The 25373-nt window shown below is 40.1% G+C and overlaps 1 protein-coding gene across 4 annotated transcripts in view; it reads right to left on the minus strand.

Annotated features, from left to right (window-relative positions):
• The window catches only part of LOC121510693 (arginyl-tRNA--protein transferase 1), a 143636-nt gene that overhangs the window by 117449 nt on the left and 814 nt on the right, over positions 1-25373 (minus strand). For all 4 annotated transcript variants that reach the window (XM_041788863.1, XM_041788862.1, XM_041788861.1 and 1 more), the window contains exons 2-5: positions 6319-6382; positions 3487-3549; positions 3197-3300; positions 2628-2864 (exon numbers count right to left, since the gene is read on the minus strand). In XM_041788863.1, the coding sequence (XP_041644797.1) occupies positions 2628-2864; positions 3197-3300; positions 3487-3549; positions 6319-6382 (468 nt within the window). The remainder of the gene's footprint in view (positions 1-2627; positions 2865-3196; positions 3301-3486; positions 3550-6318; positions 6383-25373) is intronic.

Consider the following 25373-nt stretch of genomic DNA (forward strand, 5'->3'; position numbering starts at 1 on the left):
AAAACATTGCTGATGTACTTGTGCAATCGTCTGATTTCTACTAAAGTGGTACCTAAGTACAGTTCTATCTGCCGTACTCCTCTCCCCTGACAGCTGTATTTCAGGATAATGTGCGAGTCTGACACCCATCCTTCCTGCTCCAGAGTTCCTCTTGTCTTCTAAGTAATTAGTTCAGTAAAGCCCACGCTCATTAAATATTTGTTGAGTTTTGAAACATGAGAAGTTGTTAAGGAGGTGCTTCCTGTGTCTAATAGGAGTTTATCATCTCTTCTCTGGGAGTGTTGTTTATTCATCACTCAGGCTTGGCTGTGAGGATTTCCTGTTCTGGACAGTAACAAGAGAAAATGAAAGATAAGCTCAAAGCAGACACGCTGGACAAAGCAGCAGAAAGAGCCTCGTTCACAGGAAGGACGCTGCTCTAGCAGGTGGTGCAGTCTGAAACACAGTCAACAGTGCCACACTGTGGTCAAAAACAGAGCTGCACTGATGAAAGACTAACAGAAGAAGTTTAATCTTTTTAGCTATCCCAACTGTGTTTCTACATTTAACCTTTATTTATTAAGAAGCAAAGTCTCACTGAGGTGCAAATTTCTAAACTGTTCTGGTAAAACAGCTACAGTCATTAAAAAACATACCATAAGAATCCGTTAATACAAGAATTTTAACTAATACATGACTAGAAATAAAATAATGATACAGCAGACCCAAGGCCTTGGCAATAAAAATGTAAACATGATAATCACTCACAAATCTAACCAGTATATCCTCCGCGTTTGTGCAAAGTCTAAAGGAAATCAGTCAGTGTGTTTTTAAACACTGCGTTTACAAGAATGGCCAAGACAGACATCCTAAAAACACAATGCCTTGTGTTTTTGTTTTGGTTATTGCTGGCACAGAGGAACAGAAATGTGTTGCGTATCTTTGGGCAAAATTAGAGCTAATATGCTGTTTCTAAGAAGGAATCCAAAGAGTCTTTGACTCACTGAAAGCATTTATTATCGCTGACGGCTTTACCGAGCATGTACACTGTATGTTTTCCAAAATTATTCATCTCACCTCCACACAATCTTTGTTCTGAGTTGCATGCAATAACCTGACACACAAGACAGACTGAATCATAAATTCATAGCATGGATATTTTTCACATTCATCTGAGAAAGCTCCCACAGAAAGTGTTGAATGGCAGGACTTTAAAAACAAATCTCAGAAGGGGACTGGTGGAACATTCTGCCTGTCAAATTCATCACAGGCCAATCAGAGCGACAAAACATGATGTTGTGGCACGAATGCGCAAAAAACGCTACCAAAGTTTAAGAACTGTGGATGATGATGTGGATTAAACGCTACAGTTGGTCGGGAGAAGAGCAAAAACATCTTCTCCACCAAGAGGAGCTTACAGCTCTGCTCTTGTATTCATAAAGAAATGCGGTCCAGTTCTGATCTCACTGCCTCTAGCAACCCACCAGCTCACGTTGTGTATACAAACCCACTCTACATCCCTGCTTCCCTTCCCCCATAACTCACGCTGAAGAAGGTCGGCAGAAAGGTAGACATCTTTTCTGCCCTGAAAAGCTTTCAATGCTGCTTCCTGCTCTTTATGGGAAGTTGCTGTTGGCTCAGAGTACATCTAAACCCCACCTGTATCTATCACCTCGTTCTCCTCAAATGATGCTGATCGGTCCAAACAGCAGCTGGTTCGCCACAGGCATTGCAGACGAGAATTTTGCAAGATGAATTTGCCTGATGACAGACATGGAGTCTGTCCAATTTATCGGCTTTGCAAGGTTTGCATGCAAATCAACGACCCTGCACAGAAATAAAACAAATCCTCATGGTAAGTCCGATGCAACATCACTGAGTCCTAAACTGTATAAACTCATGAGCATTTAGCCCCAACGCTGCAGGTTAAAGTGTTCAACTTCCTGCTCAGGAGCCCTGGCAAAAGTCAAGAAGAAGAGGGGAGACTGATGCATCTGCTGAAGCTAACTTCAGGGCTAACCCCACTGTTTTAACTCATTAGCATCGAGCTACAAGCAGACACAGGAGCTCAGCTTGAGTCTGGATGGAAGATTCCCCTGATCATCTTTTCTGTGTCAGTCCCTTTTTCCTCTCTTTCACACAGCAAGTGTCAGTGGGTGTGTGACACTCCTCACTTGCTTTCAGCTGATCACAAACTCAACGCTGCTTCTATAACATAAAGATTACATGTGAAATTTGGGAAATAGCCATATCTAAAAATGTTAAAGTTAAAGCCACGCAGTGATTTTTTTTTCTCTTATTTACATTTGAACCCTCTCACCTCCTTTCTCCTAAAACATTGCATCTTCTCTCTACTTTCTCTACTTTTCATCTTTTCTTCTTCTACTCTTACATTTCCAGACTACACAAAAAGAAAATCATTCAACCCACATCATCACTGCTTGTGTTTAAATCCAAGACAAAAATATAGCTTGAATTTAGATTCTTAGCATATTACCTCAGTAAGAGCTATCAGGCAGACGTGGGAAAATCAATCTGAAAAGTCGAATGTTTGCCTCAATAGTCATTGGCCAGTCGACAATAAGAATAGCTGTTTGGCTAACTGAGTGAAATCAGCCGTCAGTATGGAAACTCCTCAGCTTTCTCACCTGGTTTAGGCGCAGAGGCCACTGTTCTTCCATCAGGTACAGATGCCGGATCCTTTCTGGAAGTTTCTGAGCTGGTCGGTGCAGCATCAGTGACGTCTTTCTGAGTCTCTGTGATCGACGGACTCTCTGCTGCTTCTTTCTCAATGTCTGTGATGGAAGCACACTTCAGCTCTGAGTGGCACACTTTACTGGGCTCTCGTGGACCGGCGTCTTCACACACCGAGTCCATCGGCTCACCTACGAGGAAAACAGGGAATCTCTAATTCAGATAGGAGGTGGTGAGGCATTTCCAAATCAACCCTGTCACACTTTGGAGAATTCTGTCGGAGGAACTGGGGTAGGAGTTTACTAAGATGCCAGGAGAGTCTGAGAGTGTTTAGGTGACATTCTGAGAATAATTTACACCCTAGGGATAAAACCAGATTTGGTTTCAGATTTTTTTCACACATAATCATCAAACTAAGTATGTTGCCTTTTTCCTCCCTGTAAATAAATGTTCTGGCTTAAAAAAGACACAAATGCACACAATTTATCAGCAACACGTACACCTTTTTAACTACAGTACTCACCATCTTCCTGTCCTTTTGGTAACTCTCCTTTAGAAATAAACTTGCTCATTTTCTTCAGGACTTTTTTGTGGGATTTGGAAGGTTGGAACTTCAGAGCATGACATCTGGATAGAGAGTGCAAAAGTACAGGTTTGGAAATAAGCAAGATCTCCAATCATAACCCTGCTTTCCATACAAACCTTGTATGTTTAGATGACTAAACACATCCTAATCATATTCGACCCTCCTGTCTGTCTGTCTTTAGTGTTTCTAGGGTTTAAAATCATCTAGCCTCCTGAGAGGCGGATTACCTGATGGTGTACTGTGGACAGCAGGTTTTGTTCATGATGGGCTTGTAGACGTATTTCCCACTTCTGCAAAGAAACACAGAAAATAGATTAGCTTCACTTGAATACACCACCAAAGATCTGCAACAATAAAGCGTCTTTTATGGTTCTACATTGGAGTATACAACACGATCTGATTGGCTAGATGTCACATGGGTACCGGCCAATCAACACTTAAGCCTGGGTATCAATGACACAGTGAGCGTATGACATCACTTCCTGTTTTCCAGCAGACAGAGTTATAGCTAAATTGTTTATTATCCTTGATTTTTTGATTATGCATTTTTATTTGTGCTATTTTGACCCTTTACCTCCTGAGTCTAAAAATGTTGATTTGGACATCTTTTGTTATTCTGGCTGTAAAATAGTCAGGAAATGCCCTAAGTCTGAGAGCTTTGCTCCCTTTTCCCACGAGTACTTGAACTTGACTTTTCAACATCTGGTTAATGATTATTGCACATTATATGGAATTGTCAGCAGTTTAAAAGAAGAAAAACACAAAAACAGATTTGTTTTTCATGGCTTTTATCAGAAGAAATTTTCTTATTGCTCATGAAGTTTTGATTTGACATTTGAAATGTGAACCTATACATGTTTAGAACAATCAGCAGTCATTTTTGGAGTCTAGGACTCTGGGTGTGCAAAACAGTGCAAAAGATAACCAGATACATAGGCAACAATTAGTGCAAATAAAGGTGGAAAAATGCATTCTCAACATTCTCAGTAACATATTGTTATTGCACATGACAGACACACACAAATGCCACTATCTAACGCTATTTTTTGAAAACAAAACACCACTCTCACTCGCTCTCCTTTTACTCTCTTCCTTCACTCTCCTTTCTCACTCGTCTTCTGCCAAAGCTGCTGTTTTCACGGTGCTGTTGGACATTACTGTAATATATATACCACACATCATATATTGCCAGAAAGCACAGATTCTCAGCTCTCTGTCAGCGTTGGAATTTTTTAGATTGAGCAAACTTCTAAGGAGTTACAGTGTTGAGAATCTGTGTAGCAGTCTCGTGATACTTCTGGTGTTTTGCTAGGGTGTTTTGCTATGAACGCCCATGTCATATGGTTGGGAGTACTGTAATGAACCATATAAGTGCACATGCCCACAATTCTCAGCTTTCCAACATTGTTGGAATTTTTCTGATCGGACAAACTCTGACAGAGTTACGGTAATAATACTCTAGACATATAAAACAGAGCGCCAGTGCCAGCTCAGTAGGTAAAGGGTTAAGTGCATTTCGCATATCATGATAAACGCGTATGGGTCTGACAACTACAAATAATCAGTTTTGGTTTTGGCAGTATCAGTCGAACTCTAGAGGAAAGTAAAAGAAATTCAAGATTCTTCCTGTCAGGGACTCCTGGTGTCTTGTCATCTCTCTTTTTCCTCATTCCTCATCCCTGTCAATGCAAGTAAGAGAGAGGAAAACAAGAAAGAGACAACACCCATGTCTTTCTGCAGCCCGCTGCATCACTTCCAAGGCATTAGGTCACTAAGGGGTACATGATATTATCGGAATATGAAAGTTTATGCCAACTGATATTTCAGCCTTAAAAATCTGCCTGTCAGCTGAATATATTGGCAGTACAGATCAGCCAATTAAAAAATCCATTGCACTGCAATCTTTCTCTGTGCATATCTCTAACATAAAATCTAGAATTTTACTCAAATGCTGAAATTTAAAGTAGGTATTTCTGTCACAACTTCACCAACTTTCCACGTGCATGGAGGGGGAGCAAAGCCTAAAGGGAACAGAAAGCTCCAGAAACACTTGTAGCTTATCCTACAGTCTAATGCAGGGGTGTCAAACTCAAGGCCCGGGGGCCAAATCCGGCCTGTGGAACAGTTATACCCAGCCCAGATGATGGTATCATATTTTTATTAGAACTGGCCCACCAGTATAAGGTCTACAGATTCCCTCCACAATAAAAATGTAAATTTAACCCCAATGATTAAAAATATCCTTGTGAAGTCATAAAAATGGAACAACTAAAAAGTAAAAATGTGTCGGATAAAAAGACAGGAATGTGGGGGAAAAAAAAAATGTGTTTTCATTTCATATTTTCAATTTTGCATCTCAGAATTATGACTTAAACCTTTGATTTTGACTTTTTATTTAATATCTTAACCTTTTAAATTGATAGTTTTCACTTATATCGCATATTTCAACCTTTCTGGATTAAAACTGTTACATTATAAATCATATTTTGACCTTTTTAACTAAATAGTTCCAATTTCATCTCATGTTTTTACTTTTAATCTCATATTTTTACTTTTTAGACTCAAAATGTATAATTTGAACCGATATTTTGACATTTTAATTTCATGATTTTGACTTTCTATCTCATATATTTGCTTTTTAAAAACATTTTTTTGACTTTTAATAATGTATTTTGACATTTTGAACACATACATTTTTTTATTTTTATCTCATTGTTTGAGCTTATCATTTTGACCTTTTTAATCTCAATTTTCTTTCTTTTTTGCCTATAATTTATCAATGGTGAAAATGAGGTTGACAGTTTATGGCTGAATGTGGACCCTGTTAGGCCCTCAGGTTAGACCTAAATTCAGAATCTGGCCCCTGCTGTGATCGAGCTTGACACCCCTGGCCTAATGACATTCTAATAAAGTTGTTCTACAAACTGTAAGTGTGGCTGGAGCTCTCTGTTTTCTTCAGACCCGAGCTGAGCAACAAAACTACAACATACCCACCTACATACGGAGGTTTAAAGAGAGGCCTGAGTGTTCAGTGACCCTGTGAGAGGGCAACCCCTTACCTTCTCCATCCTCGGTCGATGAGGTCTTGGTAATCCTGAACGGTCATGGTGTGAGACCACATTCCTGCAGAGAAAGGAGCATCCATGAGGTCAAACTTGTAAGTGACTTCATACATCAGTTTTCACTTAAGAGACTGTGCATGTCTGGGCAATTAATCGAAATGTAGATTAAATGTGACATTTAGCAATTTTCTAATCACAGAGGGTGCAGTACTTCTTTGACCTGACGTGTGTTTTTGAAATACCAGTTTAATACATTTTTAAGCAGAGGTGTTTTGCTCCACACATCATGCAAACATTCAAGTGCCAGTATTTTCTAGAATAACTGACAGAGGTTCCTACTTTCCTTGTTTTTGTATATTGTTGTCTTCTTCAAAAGAAGAACTCCATAAAATCATCACTCCCTTCATTACAATTCATATCAAATTTGCAATATAGGACAAAATGATTGCAATAAGACATTTTTGTTTGATTGATTTGGATTTTGGGGGGATTTTTGCTCAAAAATTTTTTGATATTTTTGCGGAAAGTGAAATGAGAAATGTATTTTGACATTTTTAGGAATTTGATTTGAATTTTGAGGGGGAAATTTGCTTTGAAATTTAAAGTATCTTCTTGAAAATTTGATAAATTTATTTGAAAATTATGGGGAATTTGATTTGAATTTCTTTGGAAATTTGTTAGAAATTTCTTTTTTTTTTAATGGAAATTTTTAACATTTGTAAATTTTGGGGGCTTTGATTCAAATATCCGGGAGAATTAGCTTGAAACTTTTAGGTAATTTCGTTTTTCATTTTCATTGATTGTTATTTAGTATCTTTATGAAAATTTGAGGAATTTATTTGTAAATCTTTGGGAATCTGATTTGGGTTTTTTTTTTGGGGGGGCAGGTTTATAATTTTTAGTTACCTTCTTAGAATTTTTGAACATTTATTTCTAGATTTTTGGAGACTGGATATAAATTTCTGGGGGAAACAGCGTTGTGTGTTATAATATAGAATGGTTTATAAGATTAGGAACCTGAAGAATAATCACGTTAAATTGCAATAGCAATGTTGGGTGAAAAAATCGCAATTAGATTATTTTCCCAAATTGTTCAGCCCTAGTGGACAGTGTAAGGTTTGACTGTTTATCAGGGCTGAGAGTCAGAATTTGGCTGGTTATCCTTATGAGAATTTTATTTCATAGACTGCTGATAAAATGACTAAAATAAAAGGGAACTACTGTGGCTCTGCTGTGAGCTGTGTCTTCCATTCTGGCTCTGTTTTCACTCTCCACAGTCCACCTAGTACAGATACTAGTGGCTCATTTTTAGTGCATCAGCCAAGAAAAATCAACACTGCTCAACCCCTAACACAGCGTCAAGACATCTTTAAAAGATTCCTCAATAAAAGGAGCAGTAATTTCTCATTTCCAAACTCCATTTAAACAGAAAAGCAGACTGGACGGGTCTACATAAAGGTTTATGTTCAGGAGCCGTTCACTGTGTCCGGTCTGAGTTTTAGCCTTCATCACAGTGACCCCTAAAGAATGCTCCCACGGCTCTTTAAGCCCCCGATGAAAACACTCATTATCTGTCCCTACAGCAGCTCAGATTGTCGTCCTTCCCAGAAGTGAGATCTGAGCTCCAACAGTCGACTTCTGACCTTCTCCTCTGCAACCATAAACATACACATATACCTACACACACACACAAACATGTACACACTACAGCCTCTATGACACCACCACTATCAGTTTACAGCCAAACAGCAGAGAGGAATCTCCAACTGGTTCACCAGTCTGTAACTGGGAGTGAATTTTTGTGTCCCAGAAGGACCATGTTTAGTCCACAGAGACACAGAGGGTGACGGAGAGCATTCAGAGACAGCCTCGCTCACACCAGACCAAAAATTCTTTATTACAAAAGTGCCAGAAAGCCAGAATGTCCTCTAATGTGCAACAGGGTCTTAGGGTAAATAATAACTCATGCCATGTTATTCTGCTGCGAGTAGGGATGAGAAGATTAACCGATATGTATCGATACACGGTTGTGCGCGTGCACGATGCGAGTGCACTGGTAGAGCAGCTGAGAGTGAATGCTATTTTGGAAGCATATCGAGATGCTTTGGTTATTAAATATTTGTATCGATACAGTACGATCCATTTAATACAGAATTTTCATTTTTACATTTATTAATAACTGATACCAACCCATTTTGGGTGGATTATTTATTCGACCCACATAACGGAGCGGCCTTGCGGATGTGTACACTACAAACTAAAGTATCAGCTCTGCGGATGCACCGTGATACATGTGCCGCGGATGAATATTTGTAGTCAGGGCAATGTGAGGAGTAAGGTAAACAAACATGGCGGACCATGAGCAAATTTATCCTCCTCTGAGTTTTAAATCTAAAGTTTGGCAACACTGCGGATTTTACCAGAGAGACGGAAGACTTGACAAGACAGATGCAATTTGCAAAATGTGCCACACTGCTGTAAAATACACAGGCAGTACGACTAATCCAATAACTCACTTGAAACGGCGCCACGGTGTTGTCGTGGAGGCGTCTGCTAGCGCCCCGCCTCCCCTGCTCGCCAGCAGCTGCTAGCTCCAAAAATGGTGAGCAAAGTATTTCAAGTTTTTCCAATGCTCCGCTTGCTAACAACTCCACGTGCTCAACAGCAATAACTGATGCTATAGCTTTCTTCATATGCAAAGATATTCAGCCTTACAGCGTCACAGAGAACGAAGGTTTCAAACACCTCCTCCATGTCTTGGAGCCTCGTTATAAAATACCAAACCGAAAGCTGTTCTCCGAAAAACAGATCCCTGCCCTGTAAGACAAGGTTAAAAGAGAGATAGCGGAGTCACTGAGCAAAGCTCAAAGAGTTGCTGTAACAGTGGACATCCTGCACCACAGCATCATATGTAACAGTCACAGCACACTACATAGATGACGGATGGGTTTTAAAAAACCACGTTCTGCAGACCAGAGTGTTTAACGAGACTCACACAGGGAATAATCTTGCAGTTTTACTGCAGGATGTTTGCCGCGAGTGGAAGATTGAAGAGAAGAGCCCTGCGTTAGTCATGGATAATGCCAGAAATATGATCCTGGCTGGTGCTAAGATGGACCCACATGTGACATGCATGCTCACACACTGAACTTGGCCTCTCAAAAAACCTTGAAGGTGGACAGTGTGTCAGAGCTGGTGGTTAAAGTTAGGAGGCTTGTCTCCTTTTTCCACAAAAGCCCCAAAGCATCTGAAGTTCTGCATGAAATACAGACCCAGTTACACCTGCCCAACCACAAGCTCATCCATGATGTTCCCACAAGATGGAATAGTACCCTTGATATGTTGGAGCGTTTCTGGGAGCAGCAGCCTGCTGTGCTGAACACGCTGCTGTCAAGGAAGATAAAGAGGGGAGAAGCTATGGTCAGTTTGACAGAAGATGACATGACACTGATCCCTGAGATCATCAAATTGATGTTCCCTCTGAAAGTGGCAACCACACTCCTCAGTGAGGAAAAAAAATCCCACCATCTCCATGATCTCTCCAATCCAAGCCAAACTACAGAGCCATTTCCAACCGGATGAGAGTGATCTACAAGTTATTTCCCAGATGAAGGAAAGATTCAGGCAGGACTTTGATGGTCGCTATACATATCCTCAAGACCTTCTCCACTGCTCCTCAGCACTTGATCCTCGTTTTAAAGACCTGGCTTTTCTGGATGACAGTGATGCCAAGGATATGGTATTCATGAAGATAACAATAGAGGTGGCACAGATGAATGGCGAGGTAAGAACATTTAAAGTAAGACAGCCATTCCAGCTGACACTATTCTCAGTTTAGAACTAAAAATGTTTGCTTATGTGTAATTTTACATATTTTTTTTCCAGCTGTTTTTGCATTACCTTTGTAACCTCATGCATTTTGCTTAGTAGTTGCCGTTTGTTAAAACAAGGGGTTATATATATATTGATAATGCAAATCTTAAATGTAATAAATAACACACCTAAGCTTTTTAGTTGTTTAAATTAAAACAAAATCTAATTGATTTCTCTGGCTGCATTTATTAAGGAAGGAGGCAGTGACACAGACACACAGAATGAAGACCAGGCAACAGACACACTGGAGGAGAACCAGGCAGCTGAAACAGAAGGTGACCAGAGTCCCTCCAAAGAGGACGAGAGAGGTTGGTTTGAATGGAGACAATGCCAGAAATTTTCAAAAGCATGTTAGTGAGGATGCAACTTTTATATTGTAATAAATAAACGTCCTGCATATTACAAGTGATTTTCAGATTGTGTTAATGAAAGAAATCATTTTTCAGCACAGCTGATGAGCCTCTCCTCTGTCCCTCTGGATGATGTCCCTCCAAAGAAAAAGACAGCCATGGACCAGATGTTTGGAGATTTCCTGACTTCAAGACCACCGGCAAAGACCACAAGGGAGAGAGCTAAGGATGAAATCTTAAAATACAGAGAGAGAGATTCTTTATGTTTGGGTGGGGATGTGTTGCAATGGTGGCGACTGCAAGTAGATCTTCCACGACTATCAGCTTATGCAAAGAGATATCTGTCCATCCCAGTAACAAGTGTACCATCTGAAAGAGTTTTTAGCACAGCTGGTGACATAGTTACAGCACAGTGCAGCTTGCTTCACCCTGATCATGTCGATCAGTTAATATTTCTGAAGAAAAACCTTTAAGTGGGGCATTTGGATTTGATCCAGAGAGGAATGAACTGAAGGTGACTGACCAATGTGCACTGTTTTAAAAGGCCACAAGGTGTTCTCCTGACCAAGTTATTTGTTTTAAGATATTTTTTCTGTTTTAAAATTCTTACCACAGTGAAGCTATTTTACTGTCATGGCTGTTATTGTTTTTAGAGTGACAGTAATGTTTTAAAGTAAAAGCAGCATAACACTGCTAATACTAGTTAACGTTATTTGATGTAATGTTTTGAATGTGTATTCAGCGCTAAAAGACACTTTTGTAGAACTTATTTTCATAGTTCATGAAAGAAATCACTTTCAGCTGCTCACTGGTGAGCCTTCTTTCTGTTAAAAGAGTGCAAATTGTTTTTTTTATATACATATATTTTATACTGCACTTACATTTTCCTTTATATCTTGAGCATACTTAAATATGTGAGTCATGTGTTCAGAAATGGCACTGCACTGTAAACTTAAACAGACACTCAGGCTCTAAGAGAAAAGCCAGTTAGTGAAAGCTCTTGGTTTTATTTGGTAAATAAATTATCAAGCTCATAGAATTGCACAGCATCTTCTTTTACATCACCACATGAACTGTGTTGAATTAGATCGTGCTGAATTGCTCTGTATCATGATTTGGGTGTGAATCGTATCTTATCCCATCGCAAAATGCCACATATGTATCTTTAATATATTGGATCGGAGACATTGTATCGAGATGCACATCATATCGGCCTCATACCTAAGATGCCCAACCCTAGCTGCGAGTGAAACATCTGCTGTCATCATAAATGAGAGCGTCGCCATCACTCACACCTGATCCACCTTTTCAGCCTCACTCAGGTGTGAAGAACACACACACATGGGCAGATGTTTGACTCTGACATGTGTGTGGTTGTATTTACTCAGCAGCAACATTGTTGATAACATCAGTGAACCAATCACAGAGAAGAAAACATGATGTTACCAAACATCTGCGTGGAAAATAATACAAAGAAAACCCCTGAGATGCTCCCTTTAGCTGAAGTCTAAACTTTTAGAATGCATTCATTGATGTTAAAAAGACAGATTTCCGTGTATTTATCTAGAAATGGTTTAAACCAGCAGAATACAGGACATACAGGATGGAAACACTGTCAAATTGAGAAAAATTCATTACATGTAGATTTAAGAAGGTGTACTGTGAGAACGGAGGTACCTCTGACCCCGTTTACACAGTGCATTAACAGGAATTTAGTTTTGACTTGGACATTCGTACACCAAGATGATATCCTTCATGCTCTGTGTGGAAGCACCGGTTTGATATCCAGCAGCTCAGACTGCATACAGAGGTGGTCTGGGGGGTCTTAATCCAGCTTGGATTGGTTGGCACAATGCATACTGGAATGTGTTAAAGACCTTCCCCCATTAACCCTTTACCTACTGAGTCTAATAATGGCGATTTGGACATCTTTTGTTATTCTGGCTGTAAAATAGTCAAGAAATGCCCTAAGTCTGAGAGCTTTGGTCCCCTTTCCCACAAGTACTTGAACTTGACTTTTCAACATCTGGTTAATGATTATTGCACATTATATGGAATTGTCAGCAGTTTAAAAGAAGAAAAACACAAAAACAGATTTGTTTTTCATGGCTTTTATCAGAAGAAATGTTGTTATTGCTCATGAAGTTTTGATTTGACATTTGAAATGTGAACCTATACATGTTTAGAACAATCAGCAGTCATTTTTTCAGTCTAGGACTCTGGGTGTGCAAAACACAGTGCAAAAGATAACTATATACATAGGTGAAAATTAGTGCAAATAAAGGTGGAAAAATGCATTCTCAACATTCTCAGTAACATATTGTTATTGCACATGACAGACACGCACAAATGCCAATATCTAACTCTATTTTTTGAAAACAAAACACCACTCTCACTCGCTCTCCTTTTACTCTCTTCCTTCACTCTCCTTTCTCACTCGTCTTCTGCCAAAGCTGCCGTTTTCGCGGTGCTGTTGGACATTACCGTAATATACAGTTCTTAACAAATGTATTAGACCACCTGTCATGTTTGTCTCAGAGACCATCCAGCATCATGAAGTGCTTTAATGACTCTTTCATTTTCAGTCAGCTCTCCATGTTTTATCATTTTGAACAGGAATGAGGAATTTCAAACTGAATTCACCCAAATTTGAGCCGGCTCACTGGGCTTCTCTGAGAAGTCAGAAATGAATCAAGCATAACATTCAACCACTAAAACTCATTTTTCTGTTCAGGAATGCAAGTAAGTAACTATAATTTGACATATTAATCAAGAAATATTAATGTGCTTTACTATTTTTTCAGTTTTTTTTGTAAATCAGTAAATTTGAATATTCATGGATAACAATAATAATTATGTTTCAGCATTAAAAATATCATTTGGGTTAAAGAGCTTCTACATATTGGTGCATTAACCATTGCAGAAACATAAAAATTAATTTGGTAATTACCAATGCTGTTAATTTAGGGCAGCTGTGGCATAAACTTTACTTTGGTTAGGGTTAGGGTGGTCTAATAAATTTGTTAAGCACTGTATATACCACACATCATATATTGCCGGAAAGCACAGATTCTCAGCTCTCTGTCAGCGTTGGAATATTTTAGATTGAGCAAACTCTCGAGGAGTTACAGTGTTGAGAAACTGTGTAGCGGTCTTGTGATACTTCTGGTGTTTTGCTATGAATGCCCACGTCATATGGTTGCGAGTACCATGATGAACCATATATGTGCGCACGCCCACAATTCTCAGCTTTCCAACACCGTTGGAATTTTTCTGATCGGACAAACTTTTACAGAGTTACAGTAATAATACTCTGGACACCCGCGCCGGCTCAGTAGGTAAAGGGTTAAAGGGGACATATTTTACCCTTTTAAGACAAGTTTATATCGGTCTCAGAGGTCCCCAAAACATGCCTGTGAAGTCTGTTGTTGAAAAAACACTCCAGTATTGGATTTTTGAATGTCTATAAACCCCTCTGTTTCAGAACAAGCTGTTTCTGTGTCTGTGGCTTTAAATGTTACTGAGCTGTTAGACTCCAGCCCGACCACGCCCCTGTCAGGAAATGGATGTGGCTTAATGGTTGTGGCTCTCGTGATCCTCCTCTCAGCTGCATGCTGACATCATGAGGGGAAAATCTGAAAACAGCTTGTTTCAGCACACATTTTCTGAAAGCTGGAGAAAGAGAGGGGGGAAGGGAATGGATTTTTCTGGTACTTGAGGGGATTGTAGACAGGCCAGGGGCACACTGTCTTGTTAGAAAAGCCTGAAAATGTGTACTTTTGCATAATATGTCCCCTTTAACTGACATGATCAGCTGTATTCTGAGGGAGAAAACAGAGGCATGTCAATCCAGCCTCAATCAGAGTGATGGGAATGGTAGCTCATTTTGGAGATCTGGATCATTTATCTCAGCTCAGTTATAAGAGCTGGTCTTGTGCTTCCAATTGGCTCTTAATCTGGTACCATTCTGGGTTTTTTATGTTTAAGAAAACTTTACAAAAGTGGTCAGAACCAGCTCATCCATGAAGGACACACAGCATGACTTCCTTGTAACTTCTCATATTGAATCGTCATTCTAATCTAGCTGGTACGATTGATTAGCTAAATAGGATATCCTCATGTCCTTTAAAAGCATGTTTAAAACGACATGAGGGAGAAAAGCTGTTAAAGAGGCACCGCTAGCCTCTTATCTTGTGGCTAATCGGTCCTCATTCATCCTTATCAGCATCTTCACTGCAGAGCATGTAGGGATGCCAAGCTACAGTAAGAGAGCCACAGAAATGAGGTTGGCTATTGTTAAAATAAGAGGGAGGGCAGATTTATTTTGGGGCTTTTTATGCCTTTATTTAGAAAGAAGGACAGTGGATAGTTGGAAACAGGCACAAGAGAACAGGGAAGAGGTGTGAGAAGGGAGCCACAGGCTGGACTTGAGCTCGCCGTCTGCATTCATGGAGAGCGACCTAAGCACTATCTGCACCCTGACAAATAAGTATCAGGTAGTCACGGGAGATGTACTGTTAATGCACAGTATGGATGCATGTGCAAAAGTGCAGTTACTTGGTATGTGAATGCCCAGAATGCATTGTTAATTTGTGATAATAAATTCCCTGAACAGCCCCTGAGTTTATTTCTCTATTGGTGTTTGCAGGTCGAATGGATTTTTTAGCCCAGGATCAACAGAATTGCACATTTCCTTTAAACACCTCAGAGATTTACTCAGTCTTCCCTGAATCCAGCATGCCCACATGATGTAACACATCCAGATTAACTCTCAACTTAGTGAAGTGGACAGCTCCCGTCTGCAGCTTCCTGGCTGCTTCAGGAAGTGGTGTAAACACTAATTATAGTCAACCTGTCTCGCCCCTACTCACCTCCTCTTAATGACACCAATCCGTCCCACACAGAAAATCCCTTCCCATCTTCGCTCATGGCTTTTTTATAGCTCTGCATCAAAACAGGATGGCTAAAAATGCAGCTACGGCAACCTCGGAGGACCCAGGCTTTAATTCCTGTTCAATACTATTGATCATAAAAGTATGACCCTAAGCGAGTGAAATGAGGTTTCCTCAGTAGGATGTCTGGGCTCGGCCTCAGAGATAGGGTGAGGAGCTCAGATATCTGGCAGGAGCTCAAAGAAGAGCAACGGAAAAGTAGGAGATTGATTGGATAGGATCAAGGGGGTTAAATCTACAACCACGTCCTGACATGTTTTAGGTTCAGCCAGGTTAGTTGGTTGGTTGGATAGATGGATGGACGGACAGTTAGATGGATGGACGAACGGACCGTTGCTTGGTGGGTTGGTGGGATGGATGAAGGATGGATGGATGGTTGGTTGGTTGGTTGGTTGGTTGGTTGGATGGATGGATGGATGAATGGATGGATGGATGGATGGACTGACAGACAAACCGACGGATGGATGGTTGGTTGGATAAATGGACGGACGGACGAACGGACGGACAGACTGATGGATGGTTGGTTGGATACATGGATGGATGGATGGATGGCTGTCTGGTCAATTGGATGGTTGGTTAGTTGGTTGGTTGGATGGACAGAGGGACGGACAGATGGTTTGTTGGATGGATGTTTGGATGAAGGATAGATGGATGGATGAATAGATGCATGGATTGTTGGTTGGATGGATAGCTGGATGAAGAATGGACAGATGGATGGACGGATGGATGGATGATGGATGGATGGTTGGTTGGTTGGTTGTTGGTTGGATGGATGGATGGCCGGATGGACAGACGGACGGACAGAGAGAAGGTTGGATGGATGGACGCATGGATGGATGGTTGGATAGATGGTTGATTGGTTGGATGGATGGATGGATGGATAGATGGATGGATGGATGGATGGATGGATGGATGGATGGATAGACTGATGGATGGTTGGTTGGTTGGATGGATGGATGGATAGATGGATGATGGATGGAGGGACGGGCGGTTAGACGGATGCATGGATGGATGGATGCGTGGATGGACGGATGGACAGACGGACAGACAGACAGCTGGATGGATGGATGGATGCGTGGATGGACGGACGGACGGACGGGCGGTTAGACGGATGCATGGATGGATGGATAGATGGATGGATGGATGGATGGATGCATGGTTGGATGACGCTCCTCCTGGTGGTTTTCTTTAGTACAACTTACTTTTTTCAGCCTTCTTTTGCCCTGTCCCTACTTTTTTGAGATCTGTTGCTGCCATCAGATTCAATTTGAGCTTATATTTTTCATAAAATGGTAAAATGTCTCAGTTTCAACATCTGATATGTGGTTTGTGTTCTTTTGTGAATAAAAAAATTCGCAAATCACCGTACTCTGTTTTTATTTATAGTTACACAGCGCCCCAGCTTTTTTAAAAGGAACCCTGCATGATCAGACAAGTTCGTCTTGTTGGACAGATATTTGTACGTCTCAAATGTATATTAAACTAAAAAACTCACTAACTACCCCACATATCTCATTTTAAGTACATTTCAGCTCATAAACTCACCAGGAGACCGCCATGTTTTCATCTGCGTCAAGGAGTATGACGTCACAGTTCCACAGCGCTCCTCTCCATTGCTAAGCAGTAACCGTTTTTCAGACGGTGTTCCTGCTTGTAGCTGTTGCTGACATGAGTGCTGCGTGTTGTTTTTGTCTCCCTGCTGTCAAAGTTCTGTCATTCCTCCTAAGTTTTACCTCAGTAAACCTCCGTCAAATGACTATATTGAGTGTATAGTGGAAGTGTGCCGGGAGCTTTTCAAAATAAAAGTATTATGTACATAGAATGGAGTTTCTTCAAAGAAATGCTAAAGCGGACTTTTACTTTGAAAGGCGCAAACCAGAAGTCCTTTCATATTGTGTTTATCTTTACCTGAACCGTGTGGAAACAGAAAGCCTCATAAAGAAGAGAAGTTGGGAGAACAACTTAATTAAACAGATGCATTTTAGCTCGTGGCCTTCATCTGGTTCATCAAGAAACAGATTTCAAACATTTTCTACCCATGTGGACGTACATGTTTGCTACAACAAGGTAAACATGGCTCTGTATTGATCATTTTCCTGTCTAGATGAACAGATAACTGCTCGTGGTGCAAATATAATATAGAAGAGACCTCTAATTTTTGAATTTTCCCTGCGTGAGATGTGCTGTGTTTCTGAGATGCAGCCCTAACACTGGCTGCCAGTCTGAAACAGGTTACTGCATAGGATCACCACGGAACTGTGATGTCACAGCGCCAGCGCGGACCAAACGGGACCAAAACATGGCGGTTTCCTGGTGAATTTATGACCTCAAATGACTCAAAATGCAGATATGTTGTGAGTTTTTTAGTTCATTATGTATATGAGAGATGCAAATATCTATCCAACAAGATGAACTTTTCTGATCATGTAGGGTTCCTTTTAAAACTGGGGTTAGAAGTATCAAATCTATGAAATCCTTATGCCGATAAAAAGAAAGGCTTCTATTATCGGGTTAATGAGATAAATTTATCAAAAACACCTGCCATTGCCCACAAATACAAAACACAAACAGGAGCGTCTAACAAAACAGAATATGATTTTTTTCTGATTCATTCAAGATGTTAAACTTCCATATAATTTACATTCATCATTACAAAATGAAATATTCCAAGACTTTTAGTTTTAATATTGATGATTTCAGCTTACAGCTCACAAATATCAAATATCCATTATCTCTAAATATTTGAATTTTGTGGAAAATTCCAGTCTGCAAAGCTTTCCTGAGCCTTCATTCTCTCACTCTGGTTCAGTACACAACCACAACCATGGGGAAGACTGCTGACTGGACTATAGCGCAGAAAACAATCACTGACACCCTCCACACAGAGGGTAAGCCACAGGAAGTCCCTGCTGAAAGGCCAGGCTGTTCTCAGAGTCTGCATCAGAGCAGATTCATGAAAGCTGACTGAAGGGAAAAGTGGTAAGAAAAGGAGACCAACCAACAGGGATGGGCTCAGCCTTCAGAGGATTGTCAAACAAAGCAGATACAAGAACTTAGAGGAGTTTCACAAGGACTGGACTGAGACTGGAGTCAGTGGATCACCACCACAGACGGGTCCAGGGTATGGACTTTAAGTCTGGTGTTCTTAGTGTGGGGCCAATCCTGAACCACAGACAACATCATCAGCGTCTCATTGTGCACTCATTATGCAGCACCTTCTTCATGATGTTAATCAAAGCAATACCATGGCTTTATTTTAATAACCGGGATACAACATTACCACATTGCCACCCGTCCCTAGAGTGTAGAATCCACACTGAAATTGCACGTACGCCAAAACCCAGAATAATTTAGATTTATAGAACGTTGTGCATAGGGCTGGGCAATTAATCGCAAATTAGATTAAATCGCAATATGGCATGCTGTAATTTTCAAATTGCAGACAGTGCAATATTTCTTTAACCAGACAAGTTTAAAAATATCAGTTTGATACAACCTTGTTTTCTTTTTTCATGCTTTATACCAGTGTTACTCAACCCTGCTCAACCAAAGAGCCAAAATGCTGAAAAATACCTTTGCAAGAGCCATAATCTAAGTGGTGAAAAGTGGCAAAAACAGCTTGAAGTAGCTTTAACAATAAGTTAAACATGGAAAAATGCTCAAAAGGCAACAAAAATGGGTGAAAATGGGGAGGAAACGGGTCAGAAAGTAGCAAAAAATGAGTGAGAAGTGACAAAAAAATGATTTACAGTTGGCATAAAATGGCCTAAAAGTGGCAAAACGGTGGCAAAATGGGCAAAAAAGCCTTCAAACCTTCAAGTAACCTTTAATTTTTTTTTTACGAAAATCTTACTTTTCGTACGCATGCATTTGTTTTTTTTCATCAAAATGTGAATAATATGAAAAATGATCATCCCCTTCAATAAAGCAATTGATATCAAATTTGCTGTGTGAGCCAAAATTGCAGTAATTACAGATATTTTTTCTAAATTTAGCCCTAGTTTATTTTTTCTAATGTTGTACTTTTTTAATATATAGAGTGATTTCTTGCTGTTTGTTGAACAACAGAAAAAATGAGGAACCTAAATAATCGCATTTTTTCATTCTCCGTATGAATAAAAACATCTATCAGTGAGCCGGCAGATCACAGGTGTTTTTTTGGTAGTGAACCACAACAGCATTGGAAAGAAGTCGAAGAATGTACACTTTCTGACACTGAAACCTAGGTGCCTGTGAATGAAGAGAGAGTGTGTGTGTGTGTGTGTGGGGGGGGGGGGACTACAGAAAAAACAGCCTGACAGCACATTACTGCTGCATCTGCAGCCAAAAAAAAACAACCTTTCACCGTTAGGCACAAGTTTCACTGCAGTTTTATTTGTTTATGGGGTCCATGCAATGATAAAGTCCAGTCTCCACAGTCAGTGGTTTTGGGTCCATGTCATCCGCTGCTATTGTTCCACTGGTCTTTATCAAGTCCTGAGTCCACGCTGTCAGCCGTCTACCAGGAGTTTTTAGAGCCCTTCATGCTTCTATCTGCTGAGAAGCTTTATGGAGACACTGAATAGGAGAAGCTTTATGGAGACACTGAATTCCTTTTCACCTGTCCACAGTGAAACCAGAACTACCAGAAACTGGTTTACTGACCCTGGTACTACTGTGATTGGCCAGCCGACTGGTCCGACCTGAACCAGTGTTTGACAGCACTTTTTAATTTAGTTTTAGTTATAGTCTTTTGCCAAAAATATCTTTTAGTTTTAGTCATAATTTAGTCATCTAAAGTGTTTTAGTTGACGAAACTTCCCAACATTTTAGTCGACAAAATTTACAGTAAATTTTAGAGGTGAGTATTGGCAAGAACCTCACGATACGATATGCATCACAATACTTGGGTCACGATATGATGATACGATGGTATCACGATATATCAGGATATCACAATATTGTGATATATTGCGATATTCTACACAGTTAACTAAGAAAAATGTAGAGATGATGTATATATAATCACACAATACGTTGGTGGTGTTCCCACTATATTTCACGGCAGCAAGACCGAGCTTGCAAACGGTATTTCCTTTCTTTAACTCGCTGTTTGTGCTCACACAAACGTGTGAGCAAGTCGTATTTTACTAATAACTCAGCTAAAATATGAATTTTTATTTTTTACCAAAAAATCGATATTAAGAGTTGAAGTATCGATATTGTATCGGATGTCAAAGTATCGCGATATATTGCCGTATCGATATTTTTTCACAGCTCTTGTAAATTTTGCCGGCTGGTTGGATCTCTCCCCAACTAAAGTCCCATTTATACTCCCTTTACGTACGAAAATGTATACGTCCTTTTCAAACGATGTTACCGTCACTGCTCACATACTTCCATGCGTCCTTTACGTTGGCATGGATGTTCACCAATACATCCACCAGAGGGGGACAGCCCAGAGTCAAAAGTTTATGACAACAACAAACTCAAAAACAAACATGGTGACTGTGGAGAAGGAATGGATAATGTACCTCTTCGATAAAAGACAAAAACGGAGGCAGTGTTTCTGACCAACTCGCAACTTTTCCTGAAAAAGTTATGCCGTTGTTATTTCTTCTTCGTGTCTCACTAGAGCTACATATTGGGTAGTGACAGCAATACTGCCCCCTCGGTTTCCAGTGGTACTGATCCGTTTGGCCCATATCCGTGAGCTGTATGGAAACGTGCAGAAATACAGACGAAATGAATGCGGCGCACCGACAGAAGGCTCCAACCATATCCGTATCCATATTTAACGTTGAGCATAAATGGGCCTTTACCCCGCCACCACACAGCCAAAGTAGCTGTGATTGGATATATGCCTAACCTGCCCCTACTTTCTACATGACGAAATTAGGTCTGATTGGATAAAGTCTCTGTCAGACATTTTCGTCTTGTTTTTATTTGTTGACTAAAGTGTCAATTAACTTCGTTTTAGTTTCTGTCCATGTGAACTTGTTTTTATTAGTTACTGTCTCATTTTCATCAGGGGAAAAAAGGCTATTAACGAAAACTATAACAAAAACAATTAGTCAAAAAAATAGGCAAAACACTGACCTGAACCCCACAGAGCAGTGGTTCGCAACTTGTCTGGCCTTGGGACCCACCAGTCTGTCTTATGACGGATCGCGACCCAAGTTTCAAAAAAGTTTTCAACTACGCATGTTTATTAAATTGAACATGTTGCAGTTTGGAGCATTATTGGACCAGAACACCTCATATAAAAAAGAAAAGGGACAAAACTGAAACATTTTTACATACTCTCTTTCCCCATCATTATGTGTCAATTTTTGCCAATTTAGAGCCCGACCGATTCATTGGCGGGCCGATTAATCAGGCCGATTATAGCGTTTCACAGATTAATCAACATCAGCCAATATGTAGCTGATAAACTTTTTTTGCTACGTGGGGATTTTGCCTCTCTCTCTTTTTGCTCCTGTCGCTCTGTCTATCCGTGCAGAACTCAGCCCGAGTACCTGGCTCCTCCTCCCCCTCATATCAGATGCAGATAGCAGCAGCAGCTCTCCCCCACTCAGTGTTGCCAACTTAGCAACTTTGTCGCTACATTTAGCGAGTTTTCAGACTCCTCTAGCGACTCTTTTTTAAAAAAGCGACTAGCAACAAATCTAGCGACTTTTTCTGGTGATATTGGAGACTTTTGGAGACTTTGACGTGAAAGCACTTATCGTTCATGCTCTTCACACTGAGCAGCGGGGGCTGCCGTCCACGTCCCTAAGCACTCACAGGCAGCCCAATCCCTGCTGCAGTCGGACTCACTCGGCTTGTTTTGCTGCTTGCGTGTGCCGCACAAGCCGCGCGTCAGTTCCGGTTCCTGCCAATGCGGCTTTCACACAGGGCGCGAGTTTTCTGCCTGTCAGCCACATCTCCCTGCTCTCAAAGCCCTGTCCTCCTTCATAAGTTTTACCTCAATAAACCCCCCTTATAAAAGTGACTTGATTCAGTGTACAGAGGAAGTGTGTTGGTAATTTTTCAAAATAAAAGCATTCTGTACAAGTGAACAGAGTTTCTCTATAGAAATGCCAAACCGGGCTTTTACTTTGAAAAGCACAAACCAGAAAAGCATTCATATGGTGTTTATCTTTCCTGTGACATATTCTACCAGTGTGGACACAGAAAGTTTCACTAATAGTAGATCTTTAGGGAACAACTTTATAAAACAGGCGCATTTAAGCTTGTGGCCTTCCTCAGGGTTATACAGAAACACATTGTAAACATATTCTATGTGCATATTCGCCACAACGATGTAAAAATGGCTCTCCATTTATCATTTTCCTGTCTAATATGGTCCACAGCCAACATAAAAGACTATTATACAGCGTTTTATTGTCGTCTAAGTTGTGTCTTTGTGAAATAAACAAACAAAGATAAATGCAACTGTAAATTTACATGTCCACATTTGTGTTCATGTACAGTACATATCCTTTGTATATCAATGTTCTTATTTCATATATCGGCCAATATATCGGATATCAGCCGATATATCGGATATTGGCTTTTTTTAGCCCCCTATATCAGTACCGGCATCGGCCTCAAAAATCCCATATCGGTCGGGTTCTAGTCCTGACCCGCCAGTTGAGAGCCACGGCCGCAGAGGATCTCTGGAGGAAGATGAGAGACACCAGACTCAACAATCCAGACCAGCTGAGGGCTGCTATCAGAGCAACCTGGGCTCCACAACAGTCCAGCAGGACCAGAGACTGACACAAGCAGAGATTTATTTATTTATTTAACCTTTGTTTAACCAGGTTGGTCCCATTGAGATTAAAAACCTCTTTTTCAAGGGAGACCAGGCCAAGACAGACGGAAATACAAAGACTGACAAAGTACAATTTACAAAGCACAATGTTTTGGATTAAAACCATCTATAAGTCATATCCAGGAATCAATTGTTCAAACAGCCGAGTTAAAACATCGACATCCTAAAGAATCTGGTTCCATGTCTTTCATTTTAGATTTAAAAACATTTAAGGACACCAGTTCCTTGAGCTTTAAGTCATTCTGCAACTGATTCCAGGCTGAGGGCGCAGAGTACCCAAAAGCCCTTTTCCCAATTTCTGTCCAAGCATTTGGGACAGAGAGCATAAAGAGGTCCTGAGAACGCAAAGAATACTGTCCAGTACTTCTCTGCATGATAAAAACACATAGATAGAGGGCAAGCAGATGAAGAATTGCCTTATAAATAAAGGTGTACCAATGAATGAGCCTCTGGGTTGCCAAAGCAGGCCATCCAACCCAAGAGTATAACTGACAATGGTGAATCAGAGCTTTACAGTTTGTAATGAACCTCAAGGATGCATGCTAGACTGTATCAATCATATGGAGACACTGTGCAGAGGCGTGCATGTACAACAGATCACCATAATCTAAAACAGGTAAAAAAGTTTCAGCAACAAGCCGCTTTCTAACATTAAAAGAAAACACAACTTTTTTCTGAAATAAAAACCCGCAGGAGATGCAGGAATTCATGCATAAGAAGCTCCAACTAAACACTGAGTGCTTCAATTCAGATTTTTCAAGAGGTGCAGCATTTCTGTATTATAAGTCATATTTTTGATTGGTGTTCTATGATATTATAATACTTAGAGAAAGTGTAATCATTGATGAATCTAAAATATACAGAAGATTAACTTCTTGAACTTGATTCCAGACTTAAATTTGACAAACATGTCAAACAGGTCACAAAGACAGTAAAAAGAAATCTCAAATGCTTCAAATTAACAAGGCACCATATACCAATAAAAGCAGCACAGCTGTATATGCATGTAATGATTTTTTCACACGTCTTATTGTGTCACAGTGTGGAGCCAAGCCTCCTTGACCGTGTTTAAGCCTGTTTCATCTTTGTATAACCTAACAATAAAAATAATGGCTAAAAAACCCAGGAGGTGGCACCACTGTCACACATTAAAGCAGTATAATTTGCTTGGCTTTGATAATTTTATAAAATTCTCCTCTTTGAAACTGGTTTTTAAATTTTTACAAAATTCAGCGCCAGAAATGTTATGTAAACTTTTTAAAAGGCAAACTGTTGGCAGAACCACCAGGGGCTCAGCCAGTGGTAACTGTGAAATTGCCCACCGTAAGACCTCCCTGGGGCAGTCAGCATTTTCTATACCAGGCTCTCAAATGTGGAATGCACTACCGACTGATATGAAATTGACACAAGACACAAAGACTTTTAACAAAAATGTTAAAGAGTGGCTCAAACAAAATCAGAGATGTGAGCACTTTTAAATAGCCTACTCTATGTTTTGCTGTAATTTTATGTAACTATGATGTAAAATTTTACTATTTTGTCTTTTAACTTTGCTCTTTTAATCAATTGTAACTGTCTTTACACAATTTATATGTAAATCTTTACTTCTACCTTCTTTCCTTTTCATTTTCTAAACGCCTAACTAGGGACAGGAGATGGAAACTAGCTATAGCTATAATCTCTAGATGTGTAACATCAGTTACTTTTAGCTTGTTTGTAACAGGCTGAAGTTTTACAATGTAATTTGCATTGTCCCTAACAAATAAACTTTATAAATAAATAAATAAACTAAATCACAGGGGAAGAATGAACTTATGCATGATATTCCAGTTTTTTTGAGATGCACCTGTACTGAGCCTGACTTACGTCACCTTTAGCAAACAGGTGTGTGCATGCCATTTCTAAACAGGTTTCTGGACCAATGACACTTTGACAAAGTTATGCACCCCTTGATGCAACAGGAGGATTTAAAGAGCAGAGAAGAGCTCTGATCCTGTCTGCTTCACTACTAGTTAGCTCGATGCTAACACAGGATGTAATACGTGAAAAGCTGAGCTGAAAACAGGACAGTCAGCTTTA

This window comes from Cheilinus undulatus, linkage group 6 (genome assembly GCF_018320785.1).
Source record: "Cheilinus undulatus linkage group 6, ASM1832078v1, whole genome shotgun sequence".
Lineage (NCBI taxonomy): Eukaryota > Metazoa > Chordata > Actinopteri > Labriformes > Labridae > Cheilinus > Cheilinus undulatus.